The sequence below is a fragment of the Macaca thibetana genome, chromosome 11 (genome assembly GCF_024542745.1).
Source record: "Macaca thibetana thibetana isolate TM-01 chromosome 11, ASM2454274v1, whole genome shotgun sequence".
Lineage (NCBI taxonomy): Eukaryota > Metazoa > Chordata > Mammalia > Primates > Cercopithecidae > Macaca > Macaca thibetana.
Genome location: NC_065588.1, coordinates 51,193,633 through 51,220,377, shown reverse-complemented (window position 1 = coordinate 51,220,377; position 26,745 = coordinate 51,193,633). Strand labels below are relative to the sequence as shown.

The 26,745-nt window shown below is 37.0% G+C and overlaps 2 protein-coding genes across 20 annotated transcripts in view; both read right to left on the bottom strand.

The window, feature by feature from the left end:
* Positions 1-26,745, bottom strand: part of BLOC1S1 (biogenesis of lysosomal organelles complex 1 subunit 1) — a 1,086,347-nt gene that overhangs the window by 784,625 nt on the left and 274,977 nt on the right. The window contains exon 1 of one of the 19 annotated variants that reach the window (XM_050749005.1): positions 26,569-26,572. The exons of the other annotated variants lie outside the window; for them this stretch is intronic. The gene's annotated coding sequence lies outside the window, so the exon portion shown is untranslated. Of the gene's footprint in view, positions 1-26,568; positions 26,573-26,745 lie in introns of those variants that run through there. 19 annotated transcript variants of the gene reach the window in all.
* On the bottom strand, positions 1,702-5,583 carry MUCL1 (mucin like 1). The gene is made up of 4 exons (XM_050749100.1): positions 5,459-5,583; positions 4,949-4,990; positions 3,193-3,339; positions 1,702-1,901 (listed from the first exon to the last, which is right to left on the bottom strand). The coding sequence occupies exons 1-4, from the start codon at positions 5,514-5,516 to the stop codon at positions 1,852-1,854; spliced, it is 297 nt and encodes a 98-aa protein (XP_050605057.1). The 5' UTR covers positions 5,517-5,583; the 3' UTR covers positions 1,702-1,851.

Below are 26,745 nucleotides of genomic sequence, written 5' to 3'. Positions count from 1 at the left end.
GGTGTTTGGTTTTCTGTTCTTGCGATAGTTTGCTGAGAATGATGGTTTCCAGCTGCATCCACGTCCCTACAAAGGACACGAACTCATCCTTTTTTATGGCTGCATAGTATTCCATGGTGTATATGTGCCACATTTTCTTAATCCAGTCTGTCACTGAGGGACATTTGGGTTGATTCCAAGTCTTTGCTATTGTGAATAGTGCCACAATAAACATACGTGTGCATGTGTCTTTATAGCAGCATGATTTATAATCCTTTAGGTATACATATGTAACAAACCTGCATGTTATCCACAGGTACCCTAGAACTTAAAGTATAATTAAATAAATAAATAAATAAATAAATAAATAAATAAATAAATAAAAATAAAATAAAATAAAAAAAGAAGCAGTAAGAAAGATCTCCAGCCCCACAGTTATTTGAAACAATGAAGCCTGAGCCTCTAACATAATTTCTGCTTTCCTGGGACTCTAACCTAGCTTCTTACAAACAGAAAGCACAGAATCCTAATGCAACCTCCATCTACGACTCTAACCCAGCTTCTAGAATACACACAGAATCTTAATAATAACCTGTCCTTGCTGATCATCAACATCATTCAGAGTAATGCTTCAAGAGTCTGACCCACCAATGGATCCCACCAATGGATCAATCAATCAGGAGTGAAGACAAAGCCTTCAAAGGTACACAATTAGAGTCCTAAGTGAGATGTCCAGGGTTCCAGTGATGAATCTGATCATAATCAAGTCAGTGAAAAAAACCAATATACCATGACTTATTCATATATAATACGTTGTGCAACTGTGCATTCAGGTGTCAAAGTCCTCTAGCCAATAACCACCAGGAGCACATCTGGATTGAAAAAGTTGGATTTCTTACTTGTTTCAATGGGAGAAAGCGCACACCATGGGGAACTGAGAGAGGTGTCTTATTGTCAGGGTGTTTTGTATTTTAGGATTTGGGCTTGAGTCGGGAGATTTGAGGGAAGGATCAGGGAAGTGAGGCTAACCTCTGGATTGGATGCTGTCAGCAAATATGAACAATGCTAAGATTAGGTTTCTTGATAAACAGTATCTAAAAGGAGGGCAGACTACTGTGAAGCTTAACCTGTAATTCATAGTGAAGCAGCAATCACTGAATGAGAGAGAGGAATGCTTAGTATTCTAAGGTTTGCACATTAACTCTGGTTTTGTCTGTGCTTAAAAAAAAAAATATGCATTGGTTTTTCTTTTTACTCTCAATTCATCAGTCACTGAATGGCCTTGTCTGATGCTGGTGTTTTGTGAGATTGTGTCCAACAGGAAAACACCATTGCCTAACTGTGAGCATCCAGTCACCCTCTAACAACTCTGAAACTTGGCTGTGTCAAACCAGTACCCAGATGTCAGGAGTTCCTTTCCTCTTTCTTACCGCATGTGCTAAGTCATTACAGATAAGAAAAAAATTCTGTCAGTTGATAGGAGAGTTTGGCGGAATCAAACTGAACATTTGTATCTATTAAGTATTGATTAGTCTATCCATGTTAGAGAAAACTGTAGTCTTTAGTATTAAGCACAAAACTAGTGTCTTATTTAAAAAAGAAACAAGTAGGAAATCTAGTTATTAGTAGGAGCACAAGGAAGTATTAGGTAAAATCTGAAGTGTCTGTCACTTGGATTGTCTAAACATTGGACAACCACCAGATGGTCCCTAAGAAATACCATTTTTATGTTGCTCATAGTTATTTTTTATTTGAAAGAAAATAAACTGATTAAGATAAAGGAGATATAGTAGGCAAGGTAAGTAGTTGGATGAAATCATAGGAAGCGTGATTAGTTGTGACCAATTGCAGAAGACTCAAGTTGATTCCATCTCAGGGAAACAGTTTGCCTTTCAGGTAATCCTGAAGCCATTTGGGTAAATCTGTAAGAGAAAAAAATATTGTCAAGAGGCTTCCACAAAGGATGAAGAATGTGGATTTATTCTTCAGAATCTGAGGGAACTAACAAGTGTCAAATGTCAACAAAACTCAGGGGATTCGAAAGGAACATGGGATTGTAATTACGGGAAGATAAACAACAAATTTCTGTCCTTAAAGATTTTGGAAATACAGCCCTAGACGGAAGCCCAGTAGGTTGGAACTTTAGAGAGAACTAGAAGAAAGTCAATACGTATGAGTTTTCCTATAATATGGCACAGAGATCCAGCCTTCTTCTGATAAGAGAGAAAAGCTATTTTCTCACTCATAGTCTGCTCTACAGATTATTGACAGAGTTCCAAGCACTAACCCAGACATGAGAAAGTATAAAGCAATATTTAAAGATTTCTTAGGGACTTTGATTGTATGGGTGCAATTTGAACCCTTTTTCTTTCTGCCCGTGTGCTCAAAGGAAAGTTTCTCATTGTAACTCTCCATTTGTTTGAATGCAATTTCCTTTTTCTTTCTGCCTGTGTGATCAAAGGAAAGTTTCTCATTGCAAGGCTTCCATTTCCTCATCTTTAAAATGTTTATTTCATAGAATGACTGTGATATTTAAATTATAATATATATGTAAATTTTATGACACAGTTCCTGGCATATGTTCAGATTGAACAAATGTTGTAATCAATACTACGTGAAAGTTAAAGTTCAAGAAAAAGTGAACCCAGAATAGGAGGAATGTACACTGATCCTCAATGAATGTCCAACACCCCAGAAATACCCTGAAGAGCACTCAAAATAATCTGCCTCAAGAAAGATTGTAAAATCACTCCTTGTTATTTTCTATTTTGGCAAAATTCTCTAAAGGAAACAAAGATTTTACTAGATTACCTGATTTTTAAATTGTCTGATTTAAACACACACACACACACACACACACACATACACACACCCTACCTGATTTAAAAAAATAAGTAAATAAGCAGTTACCTAGCTTCATGGAGAAACTTATTTTAGTCTTTCCAATGATGTTTCTACTAAGGAAGAGTTTTCCTTAATAAATGCCAATATTTCAAGATCTGCTCAGGTAATGTTGGTAACCTAAAAGTCAGGTAACCTCTTGACTCCTCTGGTATTTATCTGTTGACTTGACTTAGAAAACTACAAGGAATTAGAGAACAATGTAAAGAAGAGGTCTCCCTGACCTCAAAAATAGGGTCTCTGTGAGAACAGAGAAACCAAGGAATCAAGGAGCCACATAAAGGAAGCACACAGATGGAGGAGTCTTGCTACCTAGAATGCCTTTATGAGCAGTGGTAGAAGCAGTGGTGGTTGCAGTGGTAGGAGCAGCGGTGGTTGCAGTGGTAGGAGCAGCGGTGGTCATAGTGGTTGCAGCAGCAGTGGTTTCAGCTTCAGTGGCTTCATCATCACCAGGGCCAGCTGAAATTAGAAGGAAAAGCTCTAGGTGAGACTGTTCCTTCTGGAACAAAATTTATCCCACGCAGGGGTGGACATACATTCCTCCTCCTGAATTCATCTCTGCAAATCTGTCATCAGTTCTGTCTTATCTTTAGCCTACCTGCCCTCTTTCCTTATGCTTCACCCTTCCCTGTCCTGTCTTTGCTGGGACAGAAAGAATTTGGGATTTCCCTCCAAGGGCAGTGACACCGATTAAAGAGACAAGCAAGTACTTTGTCCCAAGTATGAGCACAAAAGAGCAAGACTGTGAGTGTTCCTATTCACAGGGACTACTGCTCAGAAGCAATAAGGAAATCTCTAGTAGCCTGACATTCTGATGCCTTCCCACAGAATAACCTAAGACAGCATACATTCCAATGCAGCATGAATGAGTGTGAGTAAACTCTAGAGGGAAGGAGGAGGCAGACTAAGAAGATGTATCTCATCTTGGAGTTATATCTCCTGTCTTAGAGTGCAGTAAGATATCTTCTATCAGGTTCTAGAATGAAAAGAGACATATTTGTGTCACCCTTTGTGACAACTTGGACTCTGTTTATTAGAGAGGTAATTGTGAGAGCCACATTAGATATAACAGGAGAAATTAGTACACTTGTGATAGTAATAAAAATGCCCCATCAATTACTATGTGTAAAAAGGGACTGGGTAAGAGTTATGAAAATTACCTTACACCAGAGCTATTGATAAGAATCAAGAGTCAGACCCCACATTTGTGAGTTAAACCCACCTCAGCAAATAAGTAGCTCCACCTCCAAACCCACACTCTATCCATGCTGTCTCAGGCCTTATTTAAGAGAGAATATTTTTTAAATGGGGCCTCACATGCCAGGAAAAATATATGTGAGGTCTGACTAAAGCTTGTGACCAAGATGTGAAGGATAAAGACAGATCCCCTTAACTTATGCATGGGCACAACACACACACAGTACAGAATGTGAAGAACACTTTGGGAGAAGCCCAAGAATGACTAAAGACTTTGGTCCACCACTTTCATTTTCAGGTTAGAGAAGGGAAAAAACATCAGCCTGGGAATAAGGAATATACACCATTTCAAAGAGTAAAGCTTAGACCTCTTCTTCTACCTGACCCCTGCACTCCACATCCCACACACCACCCTCGCTTGTGATCCAAATGGACTTATTTTTATATCACTTCAAAATTACAGTATCTTCCTTCATTCTGAGACCCACTGGCCTCTTTTTGCCACTGGCTATATATTCAGTCCTTCCATTTATTAAAGGCATCTCTCAAAAATTCTCAGGCTACAACATCAGATCTCATGTGAAACATCACATCAGACCTCATTGTGCCTTCTGCTGAAAAACAATGAATAATAAGCCCACATTTGTATAAGTCTATGGCCTAGATTTCATATGTTCTAAGAATGTGTAAGACGTAAGCAGATTCACTATGTTTGTGGTGAATTTTAAAATCAGGAATATAGCTTTCACAGGCTTTTGCTTAGGATTCCTTATAACCGAGACTGTCCACATGGAAACTGGCTGTTTGACATGAGGCTGGAAGTGGAAAATGGTCATTGCAGGAAAGAGATGACATTCAGGTGCAGACTCACTAGCTGGATACGTGTCCGCTGGAGCAGATGTTGTTGGACTCTCTGAAAGATGAGAAGCAAAAATAAGATGTTAGCTGAATACCAGTTTGGAGGATGGAGGTAAGAGAGAATATGGACAATATTTCAGACTTTACAATGGAAGACCCTCCGTCCTTGGTGTACCAGTTGAGGCAGAACCAGTGCACAGATAAGATAAGAAAACCAATAGAAACCTAATATGTGGTCATTTTTCCTTTCCCAAAATAAATCTCTGATTTATTAAACATATTTTACTAACAGTAACAATGAACTTGGGTTCCAAGGTATTATTGAATTAAGATCAGACTGAATTAAGAAGAGCCTAAGGATAGTCCTCTCCATCTTGAATGGTCAGTCAAAATGGTAATAGAACAAGTTAGGACAGGAGAGGTAAAAAAGCACATTCTAAGCAACCACAAGCCCACATCTTTAGAGGAGATATTTTGTGTGTATTCCCACAAAACTTATGTTCAGATAAGTATCTTTACTTACGGGCAGAGACCAGAAAGGTGAAAACTCCCAAGAGTACCAGGACTGCTAAGAACTTCATGGTGGTGACCTGAAGATCAGGAAGCACAGACAAAAATGCTTCAAAGCCTAAGAGAAGGCAAGGCACTGACTTCAGGATTCCACATCCTGACAATATATATGCAGAAGGCACCAATCAGGAGCTGTCAACCAGAATCCAGGTTAGGTAATGCCAGAAAACATTGGGACACAAACCACTGGAGAATCAACAGCACAGCCAGGGCCCTTTGGAAAGGTTGTAAATTCAAATCATTGGTTCTGACTAAACAGGTTTCAAATCGAGTCTCTTATATTAAATATGCTCCAGGCAACTTCTCTTCCAGGCTTCCTCTTACATGTAGGGTATAGTGTCTCCATAATTACCAGCTCCTCTGACAGGTTGGAGATGCCTCATAACCAGCCTTCCTGAAATCTTCCTGAAATCATAGATTCTAGGAGTCATACACTTACAAAGTGCTTAGCCCTCTGTCTCCCCCCAGGGGAATGATCAGGGTAGAACAGGCTGATCCAAAGACCGTCCTGTGTAACTCAGCCTGTGCATTCTTCAAGTCATGGCCTCCCTCCTGAACATGTAATTAGGTCATCTGACGCTGGTGCAGAGTGAGGCCGACAGTGAATGATCTAAAGAACCAAATATGACTTCACTGGATTTAGCAACCATTGTGTAAAAATTCAAAATCAAGGAGTAAGTATACAGAATAAACTAACATTTGTTAATTCATGCATCCATTTAATCAATTTTTTCATTCAAAAAACATTCATTGAGCATTCTTGTGTGCCAGACACAATGCTAGATGTTAGAAAAATAACAGTGAACAAAGCACACAAAAATTTTATTTCATACATGGTTTTGCAGGGATTCATACACTAAAAAAGTAAAGAAAGAGAAAACGCCATGTATTATGTGTGAGGTGATAAGACCTAATAAAAAAAGAATGCAGGAAGAAGAAAGGAGAGTCAGTTTAGAGATGGAAAATGGGGAGCAATTTTATATAAGGTGACTAAAAAAGGCATTACTGAATAGGTGATATTTGAACAGAGTCTTAAGGAGCTGAGGAATCAACAATGTGGTATGTTTGGACAATGCAACGGAAAGGAAATCGTCAGTCTGAAGGAAAAGAATGGTGAGTACATGGCGAATATGATCATCCAGACCTCCCTGCAGCTGTTGAGTAGGGCCCAGCACTGCACCAAGTTACATCAATCTACTCGTCCTTTGTCATAATGGAACCAAGCTGCTAAGTAAAGACAGCAAGGGAGGAAAACATTCCACATTTACAGCACAACCAAGTGCTGGACCCAACCGAGGCCTCAAAGAGGGGTGATGAACACTTGGAATACCCAGAATCATAGGGAATTCTCTACATTTTAAAGATTTCCCTTGCTTTAAAGTTCTTCTTGTTCAAAAAAAAGTATGCCTTTTTGGGTCATACCCTCATTGGAAGGATCTCTGTAACCTGGAACAGCACTGAACATCTACTTCTCCTTTTATTGGAAGGTCTGTCTGATAACAGCAACCAGTCTACTTCCCAAAACATGCTAAGAGATCCCCATCAGGTGAATGAAGAAAGGCAGAGGAAATTCCTGAGAGTGGTCTTCAACCTCGGAAAGGCAAGTCAATGTCCTTGTCTTGGGTAAACTCATATCTGCCATGAGACACAGAGTTGCCATAATATGGTGAGAGGTTAGCATTAAAAAAAGCTAACAAAAAAACACATATTCTGAAGGAAAAGTGAAGGAGAGAAGTATTTAAAAGAGACAAAGAAGGAAGGAAGGCTTAAAAATCAGGTACTATCTGATTCTACCCCATAGGAAATAAGCCCTACAGTCACCCTTGTAAGGCCTCCCAACAAAACTGACACAAATTGAAGGGTCTTCTAGGAGATGGTTACTTATTGAGAGCCCACTGTGTCCCTCCACAGAGGCAGAGACCCACCAGACAGACTTAAGGCAATGACTGGCTTGCTAAAGAAAAAAGATTAAACATATGTATCAGTTAGGGTCCCTTGAAGAGATCAAAATCACACAGTGGATTAAACAGGAAAAGTGTGATACAAAGAATTTCTAAAGTTTGATAAATGAGTAGTTATAAGGAAGTTCTATGAAACCCTAGGGTCGAGGGAGAATATCCAAGGAAGGACAACCATGGAAAGAGCCCTCCTCCCTGAAGCTGATATTCAGAACTCACTGGAGAAGCAGCCCTCTGGGTGGCAGAGAAGTGTGCTGGTTTGCCCAAGCTGAAGCTGGTCTGCAGTTGCTGGGGAAGCAGACCACCTGCAACCAGTGGCCTGAGTGTGCAGAGGACATGAAGGCTCAGGGTGCAGGGGAGCCCCGTGGGGCCTGCAACAGTTTTGAGGCTTTATTTTTCTGAAGTTATTGGATTTTGATAATATTATAATGTTTCAAATTGTAGGTTTTTAATATTATCACTTTAAGAGGGATCTAAAATTCAAGCATAAACTATCATGTGTGAGTATATAAAATATACTCAGATCTAACACCAGATTTGTTCATTAAAATGAACAGCATTATATATAGGGCATGTTATATTAAAATTAAACTGAGATCTTTCTAATATCTACAAATTATTCCATTTTGTAACATCTGTCAAATATTATGCAATATATTCTATATAAAGTCATATATTGTGTGTATAACCAAACCTTATCTCTCTCTATATATATACACTATATACTAGTAGATATGTAATTTTAAAAGTGAAATTCAATAGATGACATATCTCCAAAACTTTTTCCTACTGCTCTTTACCATTACAAGATTATTTTTGCATTTTTTATAAAAATTAAAATAGTAAGTATATGTAAGTATACGTAAGAAAGTAAAAGTCTCTAGATGGACCAAAACAATGAGATAACTGCCATTTTTACTTGGTGATTATATATTTATGAAAATTTTATGCATGTATGAACTTATACATAGTTATTTATTCCTATTCCTTTATGGCTAGTATTTCATAAACTGCTATCATCAATACCAAAAAGCAAATGTTAAATAAATTTCCCCATATTCCTATTATAATAGGCAAATATAGGTAGATGCAAGTGACCATATATTTGTGCTTGTACACAAATTCTTTTAAAATGCTGTACAAAATGGCCTTTAATTATAAACCATTCTTTCTCCTTTTTGCACTCAACACTACTTCTTAGAACTCTAACTCAGTCCTTATATATCTGTACCATTCCTTTCAGTAGCTTGGTTATATCATAATTTACTCTAGCATTACCTGCTTACAGGAATTCAAGTCGTTTGTATTCTTTTGCTATTATCAAATCATGAAGCCATTGATATACTTTTTGAAGTACCCTTATGTACAGTCTCTATGTGATAAATGTTCAGAGGTTTTTGAGTCACAATATATGTACACACTTAATTTGATATGTATTGCCAACAGCTTTCTCAAAGAGTTCTAAAAATTAAAATAACAAAAACAAATATCAGGGCATATTTTTATGACCATTTCTGCAAATAGTAAAGGTTATTTTGGTTGAATTTTGCCAGACTGTTATGCCACAAGCAATGTTTGTTAGGTTAGTTTGCATTTCCCTGAGTGCAGTAAGTTCGGGCTTACTGACAACTTGAATTTCCTCTTCCACGATTTACATACTCTAATCTTTTTATCTCTTGCGTTTCCTGTGTTTATCCCTTTAAGGATTCTGAGTATATAAGAAATATTAATGTATTATCTTTTATAAAAATCAAAAAGTTTTCCAATCTAATATATTTTAATTGTATTCACAATATATGATTAGAGCTTTTAAATTAAGTGGAACTATCATTTTCATTATAATTTCTACATTAAACAATTTGAAAAACACACAACTGGGTCATCTTATAACTGTGATAATATTCCTCCATACAAAAATCATATCTATTATTAATCCCCAGATTTACTCAAGGATTACAAACCTGCCCCTAATCATTACTGCACACTCTAATTTAGAGCATATCACAAAGGGAGACAGACTCTTAGAGAAAGCAGCACAGAAGCCCCAACCTGAAAAAAGGTTTTCAGGGAGCATCAGGGACTTGGTCCAAAACCAGACTCCTCACTCCTCACCATATGCCACAGAGAAGTTGGAAGAACCTGCAGCAGCCCTGGCCTGGGATCATCAAGGACACACGGCTGAGTTTCAACAAAACAAGAATTAACTAGACACAGACTAACAATGGGTTCAGATACTATATTTATTTAGGAAAAAAACAAACAAACAAACAAAAAGAATTGAGGTGAAGGGAAGTCCTAGGATGATGGGAGGTGAAATAGGATTTGCTGTTAGGACCAAGGGTAAGATCTCGTCCTGTGCTCATGCCAAGGGAGCTGGGGCATACACAGCGCTGTGCAGTGACTGTCTAGCATTAGAAATCTGAATGTGTGCCCCAAGCATGATATATAGACATAGCATGTTTCTTCAATGCATGACCCGTAACTTCTGTCATACATTATTGCCATTCAATCTCAAATTAAATACATCTTCAGGCAACCTTCGATGCCTTCCAAACTAAAGTAATCCCCAAAGTTATCATTACATAATTTGATTCTATTCTTATCATAATACCCATTATTGCCTGATGTTTGCTTGTCTCTTTCTTTCTTTGCTCTTTGTGTTTTGTTTTGTTTTGTTTTGTTGTTTTGTTTTGTTGAGATGGAGTTTCCCTCTTGTCGCCCATGCTGGAGTGCAATGGCATGTTCTTGGCTCACTGCAACTTGTGCCTCCCGGATTCAAACAATTCTTCTGCCTTAGCCTCCCAAGTAGCTGGGATTACAGGCGTGCAACACCATGACTAGCTAATTTCCTATCTTTAGTAGAGACAGAGTTTCACCATGTTGGTCAGGCTGGTCTTGAACTCCTGACCTCAGGTGATCCACCCACCTCATCCTCCCAAAGTGCTGGGATTACAGGCATGAGCTGCTGTGCCCAGCCTTTCTTTGCTCTTTGCTTGTCAGTTTTCTGCCTCCCTCTCAGTAAATAAGCTCTAAGAGACAGAGGAGGAAAAGAGGTTCTTTGCTCAACACTCTTTCACAATACTTAGAAGAGTGCCAAGCACTTGGTTAGTTCTTGATACGTGAGAGTTAACTAGAGGTAAAGAAAGAAGGAAGGAAGGAAGTCAGACAGGCTGAAAGAAGCAAGACAAATTCGTAAGATAAGCTTAAAACGAAAAGGGATGGCTTTTCATGAAGTATTGAGGAGGGAGCATAGGTCTAGGAAAAGGACTAAGCAGGATGTGGATGATATCGTGGAAGGTAGAACCTCAGGCTGTGAAAGGGTAGGCAGGCAGGAAAACCATAAACAGAATTAGCTAAATAAAACTCAAATAGCGTTTAAGTACAGGAATGCTTTATTGTCTGAAAGATCTCATAGTCCCAGAAATCTGGAAATAAACAGTTACACAGCAAAAACAGCATACACCTAAAGCTGAAAGTACAAGTTACCCACACAAATGAGCATAGTCATTTTCAGTCACGCTAATAAACCTCACAGGCACTTCCTATGATGAAAGTCAACGGAAGTTCTTTCCAGAGCTCTGTGTGTCCTGATTCATTATTTTAACACCAGGAAAGATCTTTCCTAAACACAAATTCTCTCCACCACTGGCTCTTTGTAGTTAAGTAAAAGAACTTCCAGTCTTTCCCCTACTTCTCATTCTTTCCCCAGTCTTGGCTCATCCCACTCACTCCTTTATACCCATTTCCTATCATTGCCCTATCTTGCTCCCACTAATGTTGAAGGGCTGCCCCAAGCTGGAAATCCAAGAACAAACAACAAAATACTCTCCCATGAAGTGAAACAATCAGAAGAGTGATATTTCCAGCTATTATTGAAATGAGAGAGTTCCCAGATCCCCTTCGCAGGACATGAGACAGGGATGTGGCTCGCTCCTTAGGTTGCCTCAATACTCAAACCCCTAGGAGGAGCATGCAGACGGGCAAGTGCAGAGGCCATGGGGAGCACTTTTGGGATCTGGTCCCATGGCAGCATCTAGGGATGAGTGTCTATGACTCCTGAAGCCCAAGAGGGTGTGTGTTACAATGTGCTCTTTCAGCTTTGCCATCTGCAGATGGCTGTGTTAACCAGCTCAGTGGACCCTCTGCCTATGGCAAGCATAGAGGGCCAATGTGACCATTTTCTGTATCCGGAGCTGTCGCCCAGTGTACCGGAAAAACTGGATCACATATGGGTCCGAAGGACAAGTGCAAGGTTTTATTGAGTGGTGAAGGTGGCTCCCAGTGAGATGGATGGTGAGCCGAAGGGGAGGATGGAATGGGAAGGTGGTCTTCCCCTGGAGTCGGGCTGCCGAGCGGCCCCGCCTAATTCCTCTGGGCATCCAGATATCCCTTCTTTCTCTGCCGCAGTTCCACCATCACTGGTCTGCTGCTCTACTGGTCTCTGCTGTTGTCTGTTGGTCTGTTCCTCTGCTCCTCTCAACATTCAGTTGCTTTTGTGCCCGCTAAGGTCTGGTGTTTACATGGACACAAGATGGGGGGTGTGGTGGGCCAGAGCAGTCCTGGAAAATGCAACATTTGGGTGTGAAAACAGGAGTGCCTGCTCTCATTTAGGTCTGTGGGCACACGCCCAAGGGTAGAGCCCTCACCAGGGACGCTGCTGTTCTCTACCCAGCACTTCTCCGCCCCACTCCTGTATCATTATCACTTCACTCTTCTTTCTGAGAACTATCACACTCTTTCTTCCTCCTATATTATTTGTTGCATTCTTTCCCTTTTTCTGAATTTTCAGCTCTTACTCTTTCTCTCTAAATGTCTCTCTGTCTCTCTGAATGTCTTTCTCATACTCAGTTTTCCTATCAGTCAGATCATCTTTTACCCCATCTCAAGCTTTGCTAACACATCGCCTTTATTTTATTTAAATAAATGTTGCAAACTGTGCAATATGCTTAGGCTTCCACAATTCCCTATCTGAAAATCTGAAAATAATTAGTCTGTGAATCTTCTCCCTAACACCTTGAGGAAATATCATTTCAAATACGTTGTCAGCCCCACCCTGGAAAGACTTAAGAGAGCCTCCTTCTTTCTCCCCTTACCTCTCTCTACCATTGCACTCACCCTGTCAGTCTTTGGTCATCACTTTACCCTTCTGGGCATTGACAACACTTGCAAGTCTCCTTCCTGACACTTTGAAGCACTATCATTCAAATAGAGTGCCAAACTGACCTTGATATGCTTAAGGGAGACTCTTCCTCTAGCTAACCTCCATCTACCCTAACACTTACATTGTCGGTCTTCGACCATTGTACTTGCTGGATGTTTACTTTGCACACTGTGAAATATTTATTCAGAAACTTAGTCAAGTTTCTGGATCATTCTGGTAGTTTTTGCCTGGATGGGAATGCAAAACCTAAATCAAATTGTGAGAAATCATCCAACAAACTCCAAATGAAGACTATTTTGTTTATTTAAAAAAATGTATTCCTGAATTTGTCAATGTCTTAAAACATAAAAAAAGCTACAAGTTTTTTTGCAGAATAAAGGAAACAAAAGAGACAAGGCAATTAAATGCAGTATATGATCTTGAACCTGCTTATGTACTGGAGAAAAACAATTTTATAAGGAAACTCACTGGATCAAAAATAACATCAGAAACACTTTTAGAGGAGAAAGTACACATTGCACCCATGTTAAATGTACTAAAATTGAAAACTGTATTGTAGGTATGTAAGAAAATTTTGGCTAAAACATACACTAAATATTTAGCAGTACAGAAATTATAACAGCAGAACCAGTCCAGTCCAGCTCACTTTGTCAGTAACGAAATGTAACCAAATGATGAACTGTTTTTTAGTGCAATGGCCCTCAAGTTGCAGGTCACATAACCTGAGCATACTCAGATGAACCAAGTGTACCCTACTGGTAACCCCAGAGTCAGCTGGAACAAAAAAGCCAACCGCAAGCAGAATCTAAGTACTTGGTTTGAGAATGGGGACCAAATTACGAAGTGAAGGGTGCCTTGTTTTGTTGCAGAACAGACTTAAGAGACAGGAAGCCATCGTCATTTCTTTGCGTTAACCAATCAGATCACATTTTGTTGCATTTTCCTATCTCTCTCATTGTTATTCTCTGCCTATAAAGCCTGCCCCAAGACCACAGGTCAGGGAGACAAATTTGAGTGTTACCTCCTGTCTCCTTGCCAGTCAACTCACTATAAAGGCCCTCCTTTTTTCAAAAGCTGGTGCTATAGCATTGACTGCTATATGCATTGGGCAGAGAGTTCATTGCTCAGTAACAAAATATACCCAATGTATCTGACTAAGAAGATGAACCATCTCCGTTGTGTTAACTACCTTGAGGTCATCACACTGAGGCAGTTCAAACTGCAAGGAAAGGCCACGTGTAGGCATTCTGGTCGACAGTCCCAGCTGAGCTCAATCTTAATGTCATCTGAGACCAAGTACAAGAAATATGTCTGAAGGATCCCCCAAATGATTTCTACCTCCAGCCATTTAAATAGTCCCAAGTGTGCCTCATACATTGTCAAGCACCTTCAGTGCCTTGCCCAGATTCTTCACCCACAGTGTATGTGAGTCTATTAAAACAGTTTTTGTACAGTGTCATGATATTTTGCAGTGGCTTTTTTATGCAGAAATAAATGATCAAAATAAAATTTGGCACCAAAATTGGGATGCTGTAATAACAAAAACATAAAACATGTAGCTTTGGCTTTGGACAAATTGCAAGAAAGAAGATGTAAAAGATATGAGGAGAAAATAGTCCAACACCTGACAAGACTAAAGCTTGTTGTTGAGGGCTTTAAGGAAATTGAGTAAGATGTTATTAAAGGCTGGGAGAAATTGACAAAACTCTTGCTTAAAGAAAGGTAAGATATAAAAATATATCTAATGAACTGCTAGATCTAGATAAGGAGATTTCCTGACAAAATGTCAAAAGTGTCATCAGTTTCTCTTTTAGGTGCACATCACAAGTAGAGAGAGATGAGATTTATAAAGATGTTGTGCTAAGATCTCAGAAATTCAGTGTCACATAGTACCTTTCAGCTAGATCCTTAGGCTGTCTTAGGACTTTATAAATGTGTGTCATGGGTCATCCCTGTTAAGCATGAAGCCTCTAGGAATCATCAGGGCGTTGTTCCTCAACAACCTCTCAGGGCATCAAAAAAAATCTATCTAACAGAAACCTTAATTTGCATTGCCATAGATCTATTAAATAAATTAAATTCATAATACATTATCCCCCAATAAAAAAATCTGAGGCCCCATGTAGCTTCATCAAGACTTTCTACCTAAAATTTGAAAAGGAAAAAACATTCATCTCATCAAAATTCTTCCCAAATGTTGAAAAAATCATGGAAGACTTCAACATAATTTGATGACACCAGTATATCCTTGATGCCAAAGCCTCAAAAGTATATTATAAGAAAGATAATTTGTAAAACATTCATTACTATGACCATAAAAGCAAAATTTATAAACAATAAATTACCAAATCTAGTGATAAATAAAAAGGTTAAGACCACATTATCTAATTCAATTTATTTCAAGAATGCAAGATAAGATCAATATTTGAAAATCAACGAATGTCAGTGTATTACTTTCCTATTTCTGCATAACAAATTACCACCAACTTAGTGCCTTCAAACAGCACAAATGTATTATCTTACAGTTCTGGAGTCCAGAAGTCTGAAATGGGTCTCTCTGGGCCAAAATCAAAGGTTGCATTCTTTCTGAAGGCCCTATAGAAGAATCTGTTTTCTTTCCTTCTACAGTTTCTGGAGGCTGCTCACATTACTTGCCTTGCGGGCCCTTTCTAAGCTCAGAGGCAGCAATGACTGTTTGAGTTTTTCTCATTCTGTATGACCCTGACCCTGACTTTCCTGTCTCCCTCTTCCACATTTAAAGGATCCTTGCAATTACACTGTGCCTACCTGAATAATCCAGGATAATTTGCTCTTTATATGTTCAGCTAATTAACAACTTTAACTTCATCTATGACCTTAATCACACCTTTCTATACCATCTAACATAAATGCAGATTTCGGGCATTAAAATGTGGACCCTCTTTGGGGTTCCAATATTCTGTCTATCAAAGTCATCTAATTAACAGAATTTTTAAAAATCATAGGATTATCTTAATTGATGTAGAAAAGCATTTGATAAAATTCAATACCCATTCATTATTTTAAAGCTCTTACAAAAATATAAATAGAAAAGTATCGTCTTAATTAACAGCAAACATCATAGTAAAGACTGAAGTATCAAAAGCATTCTCCTGGGACAACAATGGATACCATTTATAGTCCTGCATCATTTAATGATGGGAATGGGAATACATCCTGAGAAATACGTTATTAGGTGATTAGGTGATTTCATCATTGCACAAACATCTCAGAGTGTACTTACACACACCTAGATATTATAACCTAGTACACACCTAAGCTATATAGTATAGCCTATTGATCCTAGGCTGCAAACCTGTACAGCATGTTTCTACACTGAATACTGTAGGTTATTGTAACACAGTGGGAATATTTGTGTATCTAAATGTAGCTAAACATATAAAAGATACAGTGAAAACATGGTATTATAATCTTATGGGACCACCTTCCTATATGTAACCTGTTGCTGACGAAAGCATTGTTATATGGTGCATGACTGTATATCGATAATGTACTAGAGATTCAAACAGGGCAATCAGGCAGGGAGTAGAAAAAAAGAAAAGATGAATAGAAAGAAATTATGAAAAGAGAATTACTTATAGATGAAGCAATTGTGTTCATCGAACTTCTAAAACAATCTACAGAAAAACAATGAGAATTTAAAATCAACTATAAGATGTTGGTCAAAGGATACAAAGTTTCAGTTAGACAGGAAGAATAAGTTCAAGGATCTACTGTATAAAATGGTGACTATAACAATGTATGTATTTATGTATTTATGGCAACATGGATGAACCTGGAGGACATTATGCTTAGTGAAATAAACCAGGCACAGAAAGACAAATATTATCCTTGAAAATTGCTGAGAGTATATTTTAAGGATTCTCATTACAAAAAAACGATAAGTATGTGAGGTAATGCATATGCTAATTAACTTGACTTAGCAATCCCCCAGTATAAATTTCAAAACATGTTGTACGTGATAAACATAAACAATTTTTGTCAATTAAAAGTGAATAAATTTTTAAAATAAAAATAAAATTGCCCATAGCCACTTTCTATCTACAAGGTCAATATACAAAACTAAATTGCATTTATACATATATATGCAGCAAACAACTAGAATTTTTAATGATATAATTTACAGTAACAGCAATGTAACCAAGTAAATAGTAATAAATACAGATGTTCAAAGCATCTCTGTAGGAACTATGCAAAATAAATGGAGGGATAAAATACAAATGAACAGGAAAACTCAATATTATAAAGATGTAGTTCTCTCCAAAGTAATTTATAGATTGAAGGCAATTGCATAAATTGTAGGGAATTTGTTTTTGGAAACTAATTGGTTGATTCTTTTCTATATTAAAATTCAAAGCCATATATAGCCAAGATAATCTTGAAGAAAAATTATAGAAATTGTTCTAATACTTATATAGAATTATTAAGGCCTGTAACTGTAAAACTCCAAGAAGAAAACATAAGAGAAAGCCCGCTGGATGTTGATTATGGTGACAATTTTTTGGATATGATACCAAATGCACAGGCAGCAAAAGCAAAAATAAATGGGACTACATCAAACCAAAAAGCTTATACATGGCAAAGGAAACAATTGACAAAATGAAATGAAACCTAAGGATTTGTAAATCATGTATCTGATAAAGGGTTAATATTCAAAATCAACAACTAAAAATACTAATAGTAATCTAATTAAAAAGTAGACAAAGGACCTGAATAGACATTTTTCCAAAGAACACAGACACATAACCAACAAGGATATGAAAAGGTGTTCAACATCATTCATTATCAGAAAAATGCAAATCAAAGCCACAATGTGATATCACCTCCCACATAGTGGAATGGCTATTATTGAAAAAACGAAGTATAGCAGGGTTGGTGAGGATGTGGAGGAAAAGGAACATTTGTATACTGTTTGTAGGAATGTAAATTGGTACAGCCATTATGGAAAACTGTATGGAGGTTTCTCGAAAACTTAAAAATATAACTACCATATGACCCAGCAATACATCTATGTATATACCCAAAGGAAATTAGCATCTTATAGATATATCTGTGCCTCTTCATGTGTTTATTGCAGCATCATTCTACAATACCCACGATATGAAAACAATCTAATTGTCAGTTAATAAACGAATAAAGAAATTCTGATACAGACAGATAACTACATATATATGTATAGATAACTATATATATATACACACACACATATACACACACACACACATATATATATTATTTAGGCTAAAAAAAGAAGGAAACTCTTCCATTTTATGGCAACATGGATGAACCTGGAGGACATTATGCTTAGTGAAATAAACCAGGCACAGAAAGACAAATATTATATGATCTCACTTACATGTGGAAGCTTAAAAATAATTGAACTCATAGAGGCAGAGAGCAGAATGGTGGATACCAGGGGCACAGGAGTGAGAGAAAAGGGGAGATGCTGGTCAAAGAGAAAAGGGAGTTGCTGGTCAAATTGTACAGTTTCATCCCTGGGGAAGGTTTGTGGTGTGGGGCAGTTTTGAGTTCTGAGCACAGACTACCTGGAACCTTGCTAGCTGCTACTAGTGGAATACTGCAGGTATGAGGCCTGCTTAGCCAAATGCCTGGGAGCTGGGTGGGGTTTACTGTGAAATTCCTTGGTTATAAATAGCCTTAGTGTGTTGGCTTTCTCAAATACCAGCTGCAGTAATAATAAACTGGTCATGTAGACAGGCTCAGGACCTCCTGCTTAGCCAGAGTGATGCAGACAATGGTGATAGCTGATGATACGAATAAGTTTCCTTCCAGACTGCTGTATTATTCTGCCTGCAGATGCTGTAATGGACTGTGTCAGTTGGCCTTTAACCAGGAGGTGGCGCTTGCAAAAGGTAGCAGTGGGATTGGTGCTTTCCTTATATTACCCAAGGGAGGTACTCTGATGCCTCAGGCAATGAGCGGGGTAATAAAGTTTCCACAAGTTTCTGTCCTTTGCATTAAGCTCCCAGGGCAGGTGGAGGGGAAAAGCCAGGTTATGGCTAGGTCAAGCAAGTCCCACACTCTGGCTATCCATATGTGGACGTAAGCAGTGACCCCAGTGGGGATTGGAGGGCAGTTCTCTGGCTGCTGGCATAATGTTTACTCCCCACCCCCCACTCCCCATGTGGATTCTTTTGTGTGGCAGAGGCAGCTGTGCTCCCCCCTGGAATATGTCTGCTTTGCCAAATGCGTGGGAGCTGGGTGCGGTTTACTGCGAAGGACAGAAACTTGTGGGAACTTTATGACCCCACTCATTGCCTGAGGCACCAAGTACCTCCCTTGGATAATACAAGGAAAGCACCAATCCCACTGCTACCACCACAGCTGGTGCTCTTTTGCAAGTGCCACCTCCTGGCTAGAGGCCAACTGACACAGCCCATGGGTGCACCTGTACACAGACTTTCTGGAACACTTCAGGGTGACTATATCCCTACACAAGGAGTGTCCTCCAGGTTCAGGCTTCCACAAGGAGTATTCACAATCCCTCTCTACATGGAACATCAGCATTCCTGAAGATGGAAAGAGGTACCTGTCTGATCTAAACAGCTGAAACACTGGTCAGCAGTGTGACTGGGAGGCAAATAATTTTCCTGTGACTTGACAGGAAGATGAGGTGGCTCCCTCCCTATCCCCATGAAAAGACCTCAGTGCATTTCACTGAGACCTCCCCCAACTGCCTCTGTCAAGGCTGGGATCTCTGTCCACAATTGGATATTGCATCTACCCACCTGCTTTAGTCACAGCCAGTTGATACCCATGGACACCTCCCATACTGGCCAGAAGCCTGAACTGTTCAATCTAGTAAATAAAGTACTGGGGGAGAAAATTAATAAATAAATAAGTGCATACCACTGGAGAATGAGATAAGCTTCAAGACACACCCACCATTCTAATCCCACCTGCTCACACACCAAGCATATTGTACTACAACCAGTATCTGAGTAAGCATTATACAAAGACTCTCTATAACCAAGGAATTCCTACAGAGTCTTCATCTCTGAAAGCATCCAGAGCCAAATTAAGTTATAATAAACTGTAATGATAAGGTCACATCCTCAAGGAGAAAAAAATGTAAGAAAACACACTAAAATTAAAAATAAATTTTAAAATAATTAGGAGAAATAGTCTACCCAAGGGAGAAGGAACTAGAAAAATAATTCTGGCAATATGACAAAACAGGGTTCTATAACCCATCCAGAAGATCACATTACCTCTTCAGCAATGAATCCAAACTGGTATGAAATCTTTGAGATGCCAGATAAAGAATTCAAAAGGTTGATTATGAAGCTACTCAAGGAGATACAACAGAAAGGTGAAACTCAACATAAAGAAATTTAAAAAACAATTCAGGATAATAATGAAAAATTTTCTAAAGAAATAGATACTTTGAAGAAAAATCAGAACTTCTGGAAATGAAAGACACATTTAGGGAATTACAAAGTGCAATGGAAAGTTTTAACAATAGACTAGACCAAAAAGAATTTTGAAACTCTAAGACAAGCCTTTTGAATTAACTCAATCAGAAAAAATAAAGAAAAGAGAATATAAAGAAATGAACAAAAGCTCCAAGAAATATGGGATTATGTAAAACAGCCAAACCTAAGAATCATTTGTGCTCCTGAGAGAGAAGAAAAAGCAAAAAGTTTCAAAAACTCACTTGAAAGAATAATTGAGGAAAGCTTCCCTGGCCTTGCTAAAGATTTAGACATACAAATATAAGAAGCTCAAGGAACACCTGTGGGATTCATGACAAAAAGACATTACCAAGACATACAGTCATCAGGCCATCTGAAGTCAATGTGAAAGAAGATATTCTAAGAGCAGTGAGAAAAAGAGCATCAGATAACCTATAAAGGAAAACATATCAAACTAACAGCAGACTTCTCAGCAGAATCCTTACAAACCAGAAAGGATTAGGGTCCTATCTCTAGCCTCCTTAAATGATATAACTGTTAGCAAAGAATTCTGTATCAAGCAAAACTAAGTTTTATAAATGGAGAGAAATAGTCTTTTTCAGACAAGCAAATACGGAGGGAGTTTGTCATTCCCAGACCAGTCCTACAAGAAATGCTAAAAGGAGTTCCCAATCTTGAAACAAAAGATGTATATGCACCAGAATAGAACCTCTTGAAAGCATAAAACTCACAGAGCCTATAAAACAGTAATGCAATGAAGATAGCAAAGTATCAAGGTAACAACATGATGACTGAAACTACTACTTCACGTCTCAATGTTAAATATATATATGAACGTAACTGAATGTAAATGGTCTAAACACGCCACTTAAAAGATACAAATTAGCAGAATGTATTAAAAAATCACAAACCAAGAATCTTCTGTTTTCAAGAGATTCACCTAACATATAAACATTGATTTGTTTTTGGTTTTGGTTTTGGTTTTGAGACAGAGTCTCACTCTGTCGCCTAGGATGGATTGCAGTGCTGTGATCTCAGCTCACCATGCCCGGTTAATTTTTTGTATTTTTTTTTAGTAGAGATGGGTTTTCACCATGTTAGTCAGGATGGTCTCGATCTCCTGACCTTGTGATCTGCCCGCCTCAGCCTCCCAAAGTGCTGGGATTACAGCCATGAGTCACCATGCCCGGCCCATAAGGATTCTTATAGACTTGAGGTAAAGGGGTGGAAAACGATATTCCACACAAATGGAAACCAAAAGCAAGCAGGAGTAGCTATTCTTATGTCAGATAAAACAGGCTTTAAAGCAACAATGATAACAATGTAAAAACACCAAAAAAAGTCATGGACACAGAAAAAGCATTCAATCAAATCCACTGCCCCTTTATGATAAAAACCCTCAACAAACAAGGGATAGAAGGACATACTTCAAAATAATAAAAGCCATATATGACAAATCCACAGTCAGCATCATACTGAATGGGGAAAAGTTGAAAGCATTCCCACTAAGACCTGGAACAAGATAAGGATGCCCACTTTTGCCACTTCTGTACGGCAAAGTACTGGAAGTCCAAGTCAAAGCAATCAGGCAAAAGAAAGAAATAAAGGACATCCACATTAGAAAAGAGGAAGTCAAACTATCTCTGTTTGCCAATGATATGACTGTATACTTAGAAAGTCCTAAAGGCTCTTCCAAAAGACTCGTAGATTTGATAAATGAATTAAATAAAGTCTCAGGTTGCAAAATCAGTGTACACAAATCATTAGCACTGCTATACAGCTACAATGACCAAGTTGAGGATAACATTAAGAACTCAATCCCTTTTACAATAACTGCAAAAAAAAAACAAAATACCTAGGAATATACTTAACCAAGGAGATAAAAGATCTCTACAAGGAGAACTGCAAAACACTTCTGAAAGATATCATAGATAACACAAGCAAATGGAAACACATCACACGCTCATGGACTGGAAGAATCAATATCATGAAAATGATCATATTGCCCAAAGCATTCTACAGATTCAATGCAAATTCTATCAAAACACCAACATTGTTTTTCATAGAATTAGAAAATACTATTTTAAAATTCATATGAAATTTTAAAAAAGCCCAAATAGCCAAAGCAATCCTAAGCAAAAAGAAAAAGCTGAAGGCATCACATTACCCAACTTCAAATTATACTACAAAGCTATAGGAACCAAAACAGCATGATACTGGTACAAAAACAGACACGTAGACCAATGGAACAGGTTAGAGAACTCAGAAATAAAACTTCACACCTACAACCATTTGATTTTTGCCAAAACCGACAATAACAAGCAATGGGGAAAGGATTCCCCATTCAATAAGTGGTGTTGAGAGAACTGGATAGGCACATGTAGAAGAATGGAACTGGATCTCTATCTCTTATACAAAAATCAACTCAAGATGGATTAAAAGCTTAAATCTAAGACATGAAACCATAACAAATTCTAGAATAAAACAAAGGAAAAACTCTTTTGGATATTGGCTTAGGCAACAAATGTATGACTTAGAACCCCAAAGCAAATGCAACAAAAACAACGACAAAAAAAAAAATGGGACCTAATTAAACTAAAAAGCTTCTTAACAGCAAAAGAAATACTCATCAGCACAAACAGACAACCCACAGAATGGGAGAAAATAGTCTCAAACTATACATCCAAAAAAGGGCATATCCAGAATATACAAGGAACTCTAACAAATCAGCCAGAAAATAATAATAATAATAATAATAATAATAATCTCCCATCAAAAAGTGGACACATGACATGAATAGACATTTCTCAAAAGAAGATATACAAATGGCCAACAAATACATGAAAAAAAATGCTCAACATTGCTAATCATCAGGGAAATGCAAATTAAAACTACGAGATACCACCTTACCCCAGCCAAAATGGCCATTATGAAAAAGTCAAAAAAAACAATAGATATTGGCGTAGAGGTGGTGAAAATGGGATGCTTACACACTGCTGATAGGAATGTAAATTAGTACAACCTCTATGGAAAACAATACAGAGAGTTCTCAAAGAACAAAAAGTAGATCTACTATTTGATCCAGCAATCCCACTACTGGCTACCTATCCAAAGGAAAATAAGTCATTATATCAAAAAGACACCTGTGTGTATATGTTTATCGCAGCAGAATTCACCACTGCAAAAATATAGAACCAATCTAAGTGCCCATCAACGAATGAGTGAATAAAGAAAATATGGTATATGTACCTCATGGAATACTACAGAGCCAAAAAGAGAATGAAATAATGTCTTTTGCAGCAACCAGCAACTTGGATGGGGCTGGAAGCCATTATTCTAAGTGAAGTAACTCAAGAATGCAAAACGAAATACCACATAGTTTCACTTATAACCGGAAGCTAAACGATCCATATGCAAAGGCATACAGAGTGGCATAATGGACATTGGAAACTCAGAATGGAGGACAGTGGAAGGAAGGTGAGGAATAAAACCTACATATTGGATACAATGTACACTGCTCGGGTGACAGGTGCACTAAAATCTTAGACTTCACCACCCCAAAATTCATCCATATAACCAAAAACCACTTGTACCCCCTAAATTATTGAAATAAAAATATATATTTATTTTAAGTGTATAAAATTTCAGTCATGTAGGATGAATAAATTGTAGAGATATACAGCTAGGTCACTATAATTAATGATACTTTATTGTATACTTGAAATTTGCTAAGAGAGTAGATTTTAAGTATTCTCACCACAAAAAAAGTAACTATGTAAAGAGAATGTTATGCTAATTAGTTGAATTGTGGTAATAACTTCGCTGTGTGTATCAAAACATTACATTGTTTACCTCAAATATACAAAACTTTAAAGATAAATTTTAAAAATAAAATACAATAAAATTGCACCAGTGAAACAGTATGGCTTGTGATGAGGATTTACAATTAGACGATGAAAAGAAGAGAGAGAGCAGAAACTAATTCATAAATATACAGTGACTGATTGAATTTTAAAATAAAGTGAAGAAAAGATGGTTTAAAAATGCTGATAGGTAAATTCAAGATTCATATAGAAGACAAAAAATACTCGAGTTCACTCAATACACTAAAATAAATTTCAAATAAATAGTCTATTCTTTAGATAATATATCTAAATAATAAGTGTAACAGTAAACCTTCTAAAAGATAATATAGAAAAATAAGTTCATGAAGTTCACACAAATATTTCTTATATAGAACAAAATCAAAGCACTAACCCTGAAGAGATAGATTGATGAATTAAACTAGTATAAAAGCTCTTACATCCAAAGCACTATTCAAGCCACACATTTAGAGGATATAGTTATAATGCATGTAATTAACAAACAACTGTTAAGTAGACTATTTTATAAATTCCTTAGGAAAAGATAATCCAATATAACCATTGGGGAAAAGTTTTGAATAAGACTTCAGAAAAGAGGACATCTTTATGACCAATAAATTTATGAAAATGTGCTCTAATTTGTTTGACATAAGGAAAAACATTAAAACAATTAGATAGCACTATGCATCATCAGATGGGTTGAAATTTTATGAACTGAAAATACCAAGTATTGGAAAGGTGTGTATAACTGTAAAGATATGTGGATCTCATCTATACAAAAAACTAGAAAACATTATTGAAAGTAAATAAAGGGAAAAATAAACTAAGAAATAAAACATTGCATAGATTAGAAAATTCCAGTTCTCCTCATATAATTCTATATATTCGATGCAAAACTCATCAAAATTTCAAAAGGTTGGATGTGTGTGTGTAGGTGAATACGAATGCATGCATAAAAGAATATGCTTTATTAAAACATACATAAAAAGTCAAGGAAAAAGACCCAGAATGTCCAGGACAGCTCTAAGGAAGGTCAAACCAGCAGCTCTTACTCTTCTAGGTATCAAAAATTAATACAAAGTTACAGTAACCAATACAGTGCTGTACTGGTACAAGAATTTAAAAAGAAAAACAAATATAAATCCAGGTTAAAGATCTGATGATAGTTCATTTAATAAGAAAACTTGGTTATTTTGTGACATACAAAGTTTAAAATAATAATTGGAATTATAACTGATCACTTCATACCAGGACATGTGAAATTTCTAGAAATTTTATATGATTTCCTGAAAATAGCATTTTACCCATACAAATGTAACCTAGAGAAGGTTAAGCATCACTTCTTATTTGACACATTTTCATGCAACTTAACATATCAAATAAACAAAATTATTTTTACCAGTTTACTTTGCAAAATGAAAGAAAAATACTCTTGAATATTTTCCAGGAGCCGTCTGTGACGTCTCAGTCAGTTTTAGGTCAAAAAGACCTCATAAAGAATCTGATTGTTAGAGATTGTCAAGAAGGTCAAAAAGTTTAAATACATGAGTAAGTAGGATCACAGGCCACCATGAAACAATAGTTATCCATTTAACCGAAGTGATAATAAAAGATTTTAAAGGCAAATACAGAAGCTTGCATAGTTGTAAACAAAACCCTTAGCTCTTTTAATATTGTAAAGACTCTTAAGTAATCAAAGACATGATAAAGAAAACAGAGGAAATTATTCAGAAAAGACACAAAATATTGGTTTCCCAGGCACATTATGCAAAAGTTAAAGATAAGTCTTTCACAATCTCTTGTTAAGAGCAAACCCCACCCAAAATTTGTCTTTTTAACAGAGAGAAAGCCATATTCTGGCTTTGTACTTGTGTACTTTTGATGTTAAGTCTCATGTTTTTAAATATATAAACAAAGGAATTCAAATCTTAGCCAGCTTAACTACACATAAATTTCCTTTTCCACAAGCCTTCTGCAACTTCCTGTATCCTTTAGTTTTGCTCTATATTTTTCTTATTCCTCATTCTGGAACAACTAGTCATCTAACTTTAGGATGAAATTACCCCTTAACAAAAACACATCCTTCATACTCATATCTTTCCTTATCAAAGATATATCGTATTTTCCCTGAAAACTTCTGATGAAGAATTGTTTTCCTAATTATTTTCACGTATTTATTGTAATTTTTAACCATTAGTAAGCTTTCTTTTATAGAGAAAATTAGGAGGTAGATAATTGTGAATTGTCTTTGCTACATAGCGGCATTCTGTAGCAAGCTTGCAAATGTGATGCATATACCATTTCACAATTTTAGAGGCATATGCTTCCTCATAGTATAATTTTTCAATGTGACAAAAATTAACAGACTCAGATACATTCAGTCTCTTTATACTGTATAAAAGCAACATGCCAAAAATATATAAACTTAAACTTATGCTCAGTAATCGTTTCAGTATTTTATCTTATTTGGAAATAATCTAGATATTCAATGAGTATGCATCATTTAACTTAGGATAACTTAAGGTTTCAAGTTACCAAAAAGAAACTATTTTTCAGGTAAACTTAGTGGAACATTAAGCAAAGTTAGTCATCATCTCAAGCTATTTCCCCCTTAACTATTTTAACCTTATATGACTATTAAACCCAAGTAGAATATAAATGTGTTTCTATTATACTTAATGCTGATAACCCAGAACACAGCTGTTTTTACTAAACTAACAATATTAAACTAATCTTATTTACCAAAGACTTACCCAAGTCACATTAACTTGAAAGACATTTGA

Bases quoted from the DNA above. Each gene is read 5' to 3' on its own strand.
- MUCL1 (XM_050749100.1), bottom strand. From the start codon at position 5,516: ATGAAGTTCTTAGCAGTCCTGGTACTCTTGGGAGTTTTCACCTTTCTG. The intron at 4,991-5,458 runs GTAAGTAAAGAT...CTCATCTTTCAG, and splicing joins CACCTTTCTGGTCTCTGCCC to AGAGTCCAACAACATCTGCT. The intron at 1,902-3,192 runs GTAGCAAGACTC...TTTCTCTTACAG, and splicing joins TGCTCATAAAGGCATTCTAG to ATTTACCCAAATGGCTTCAG.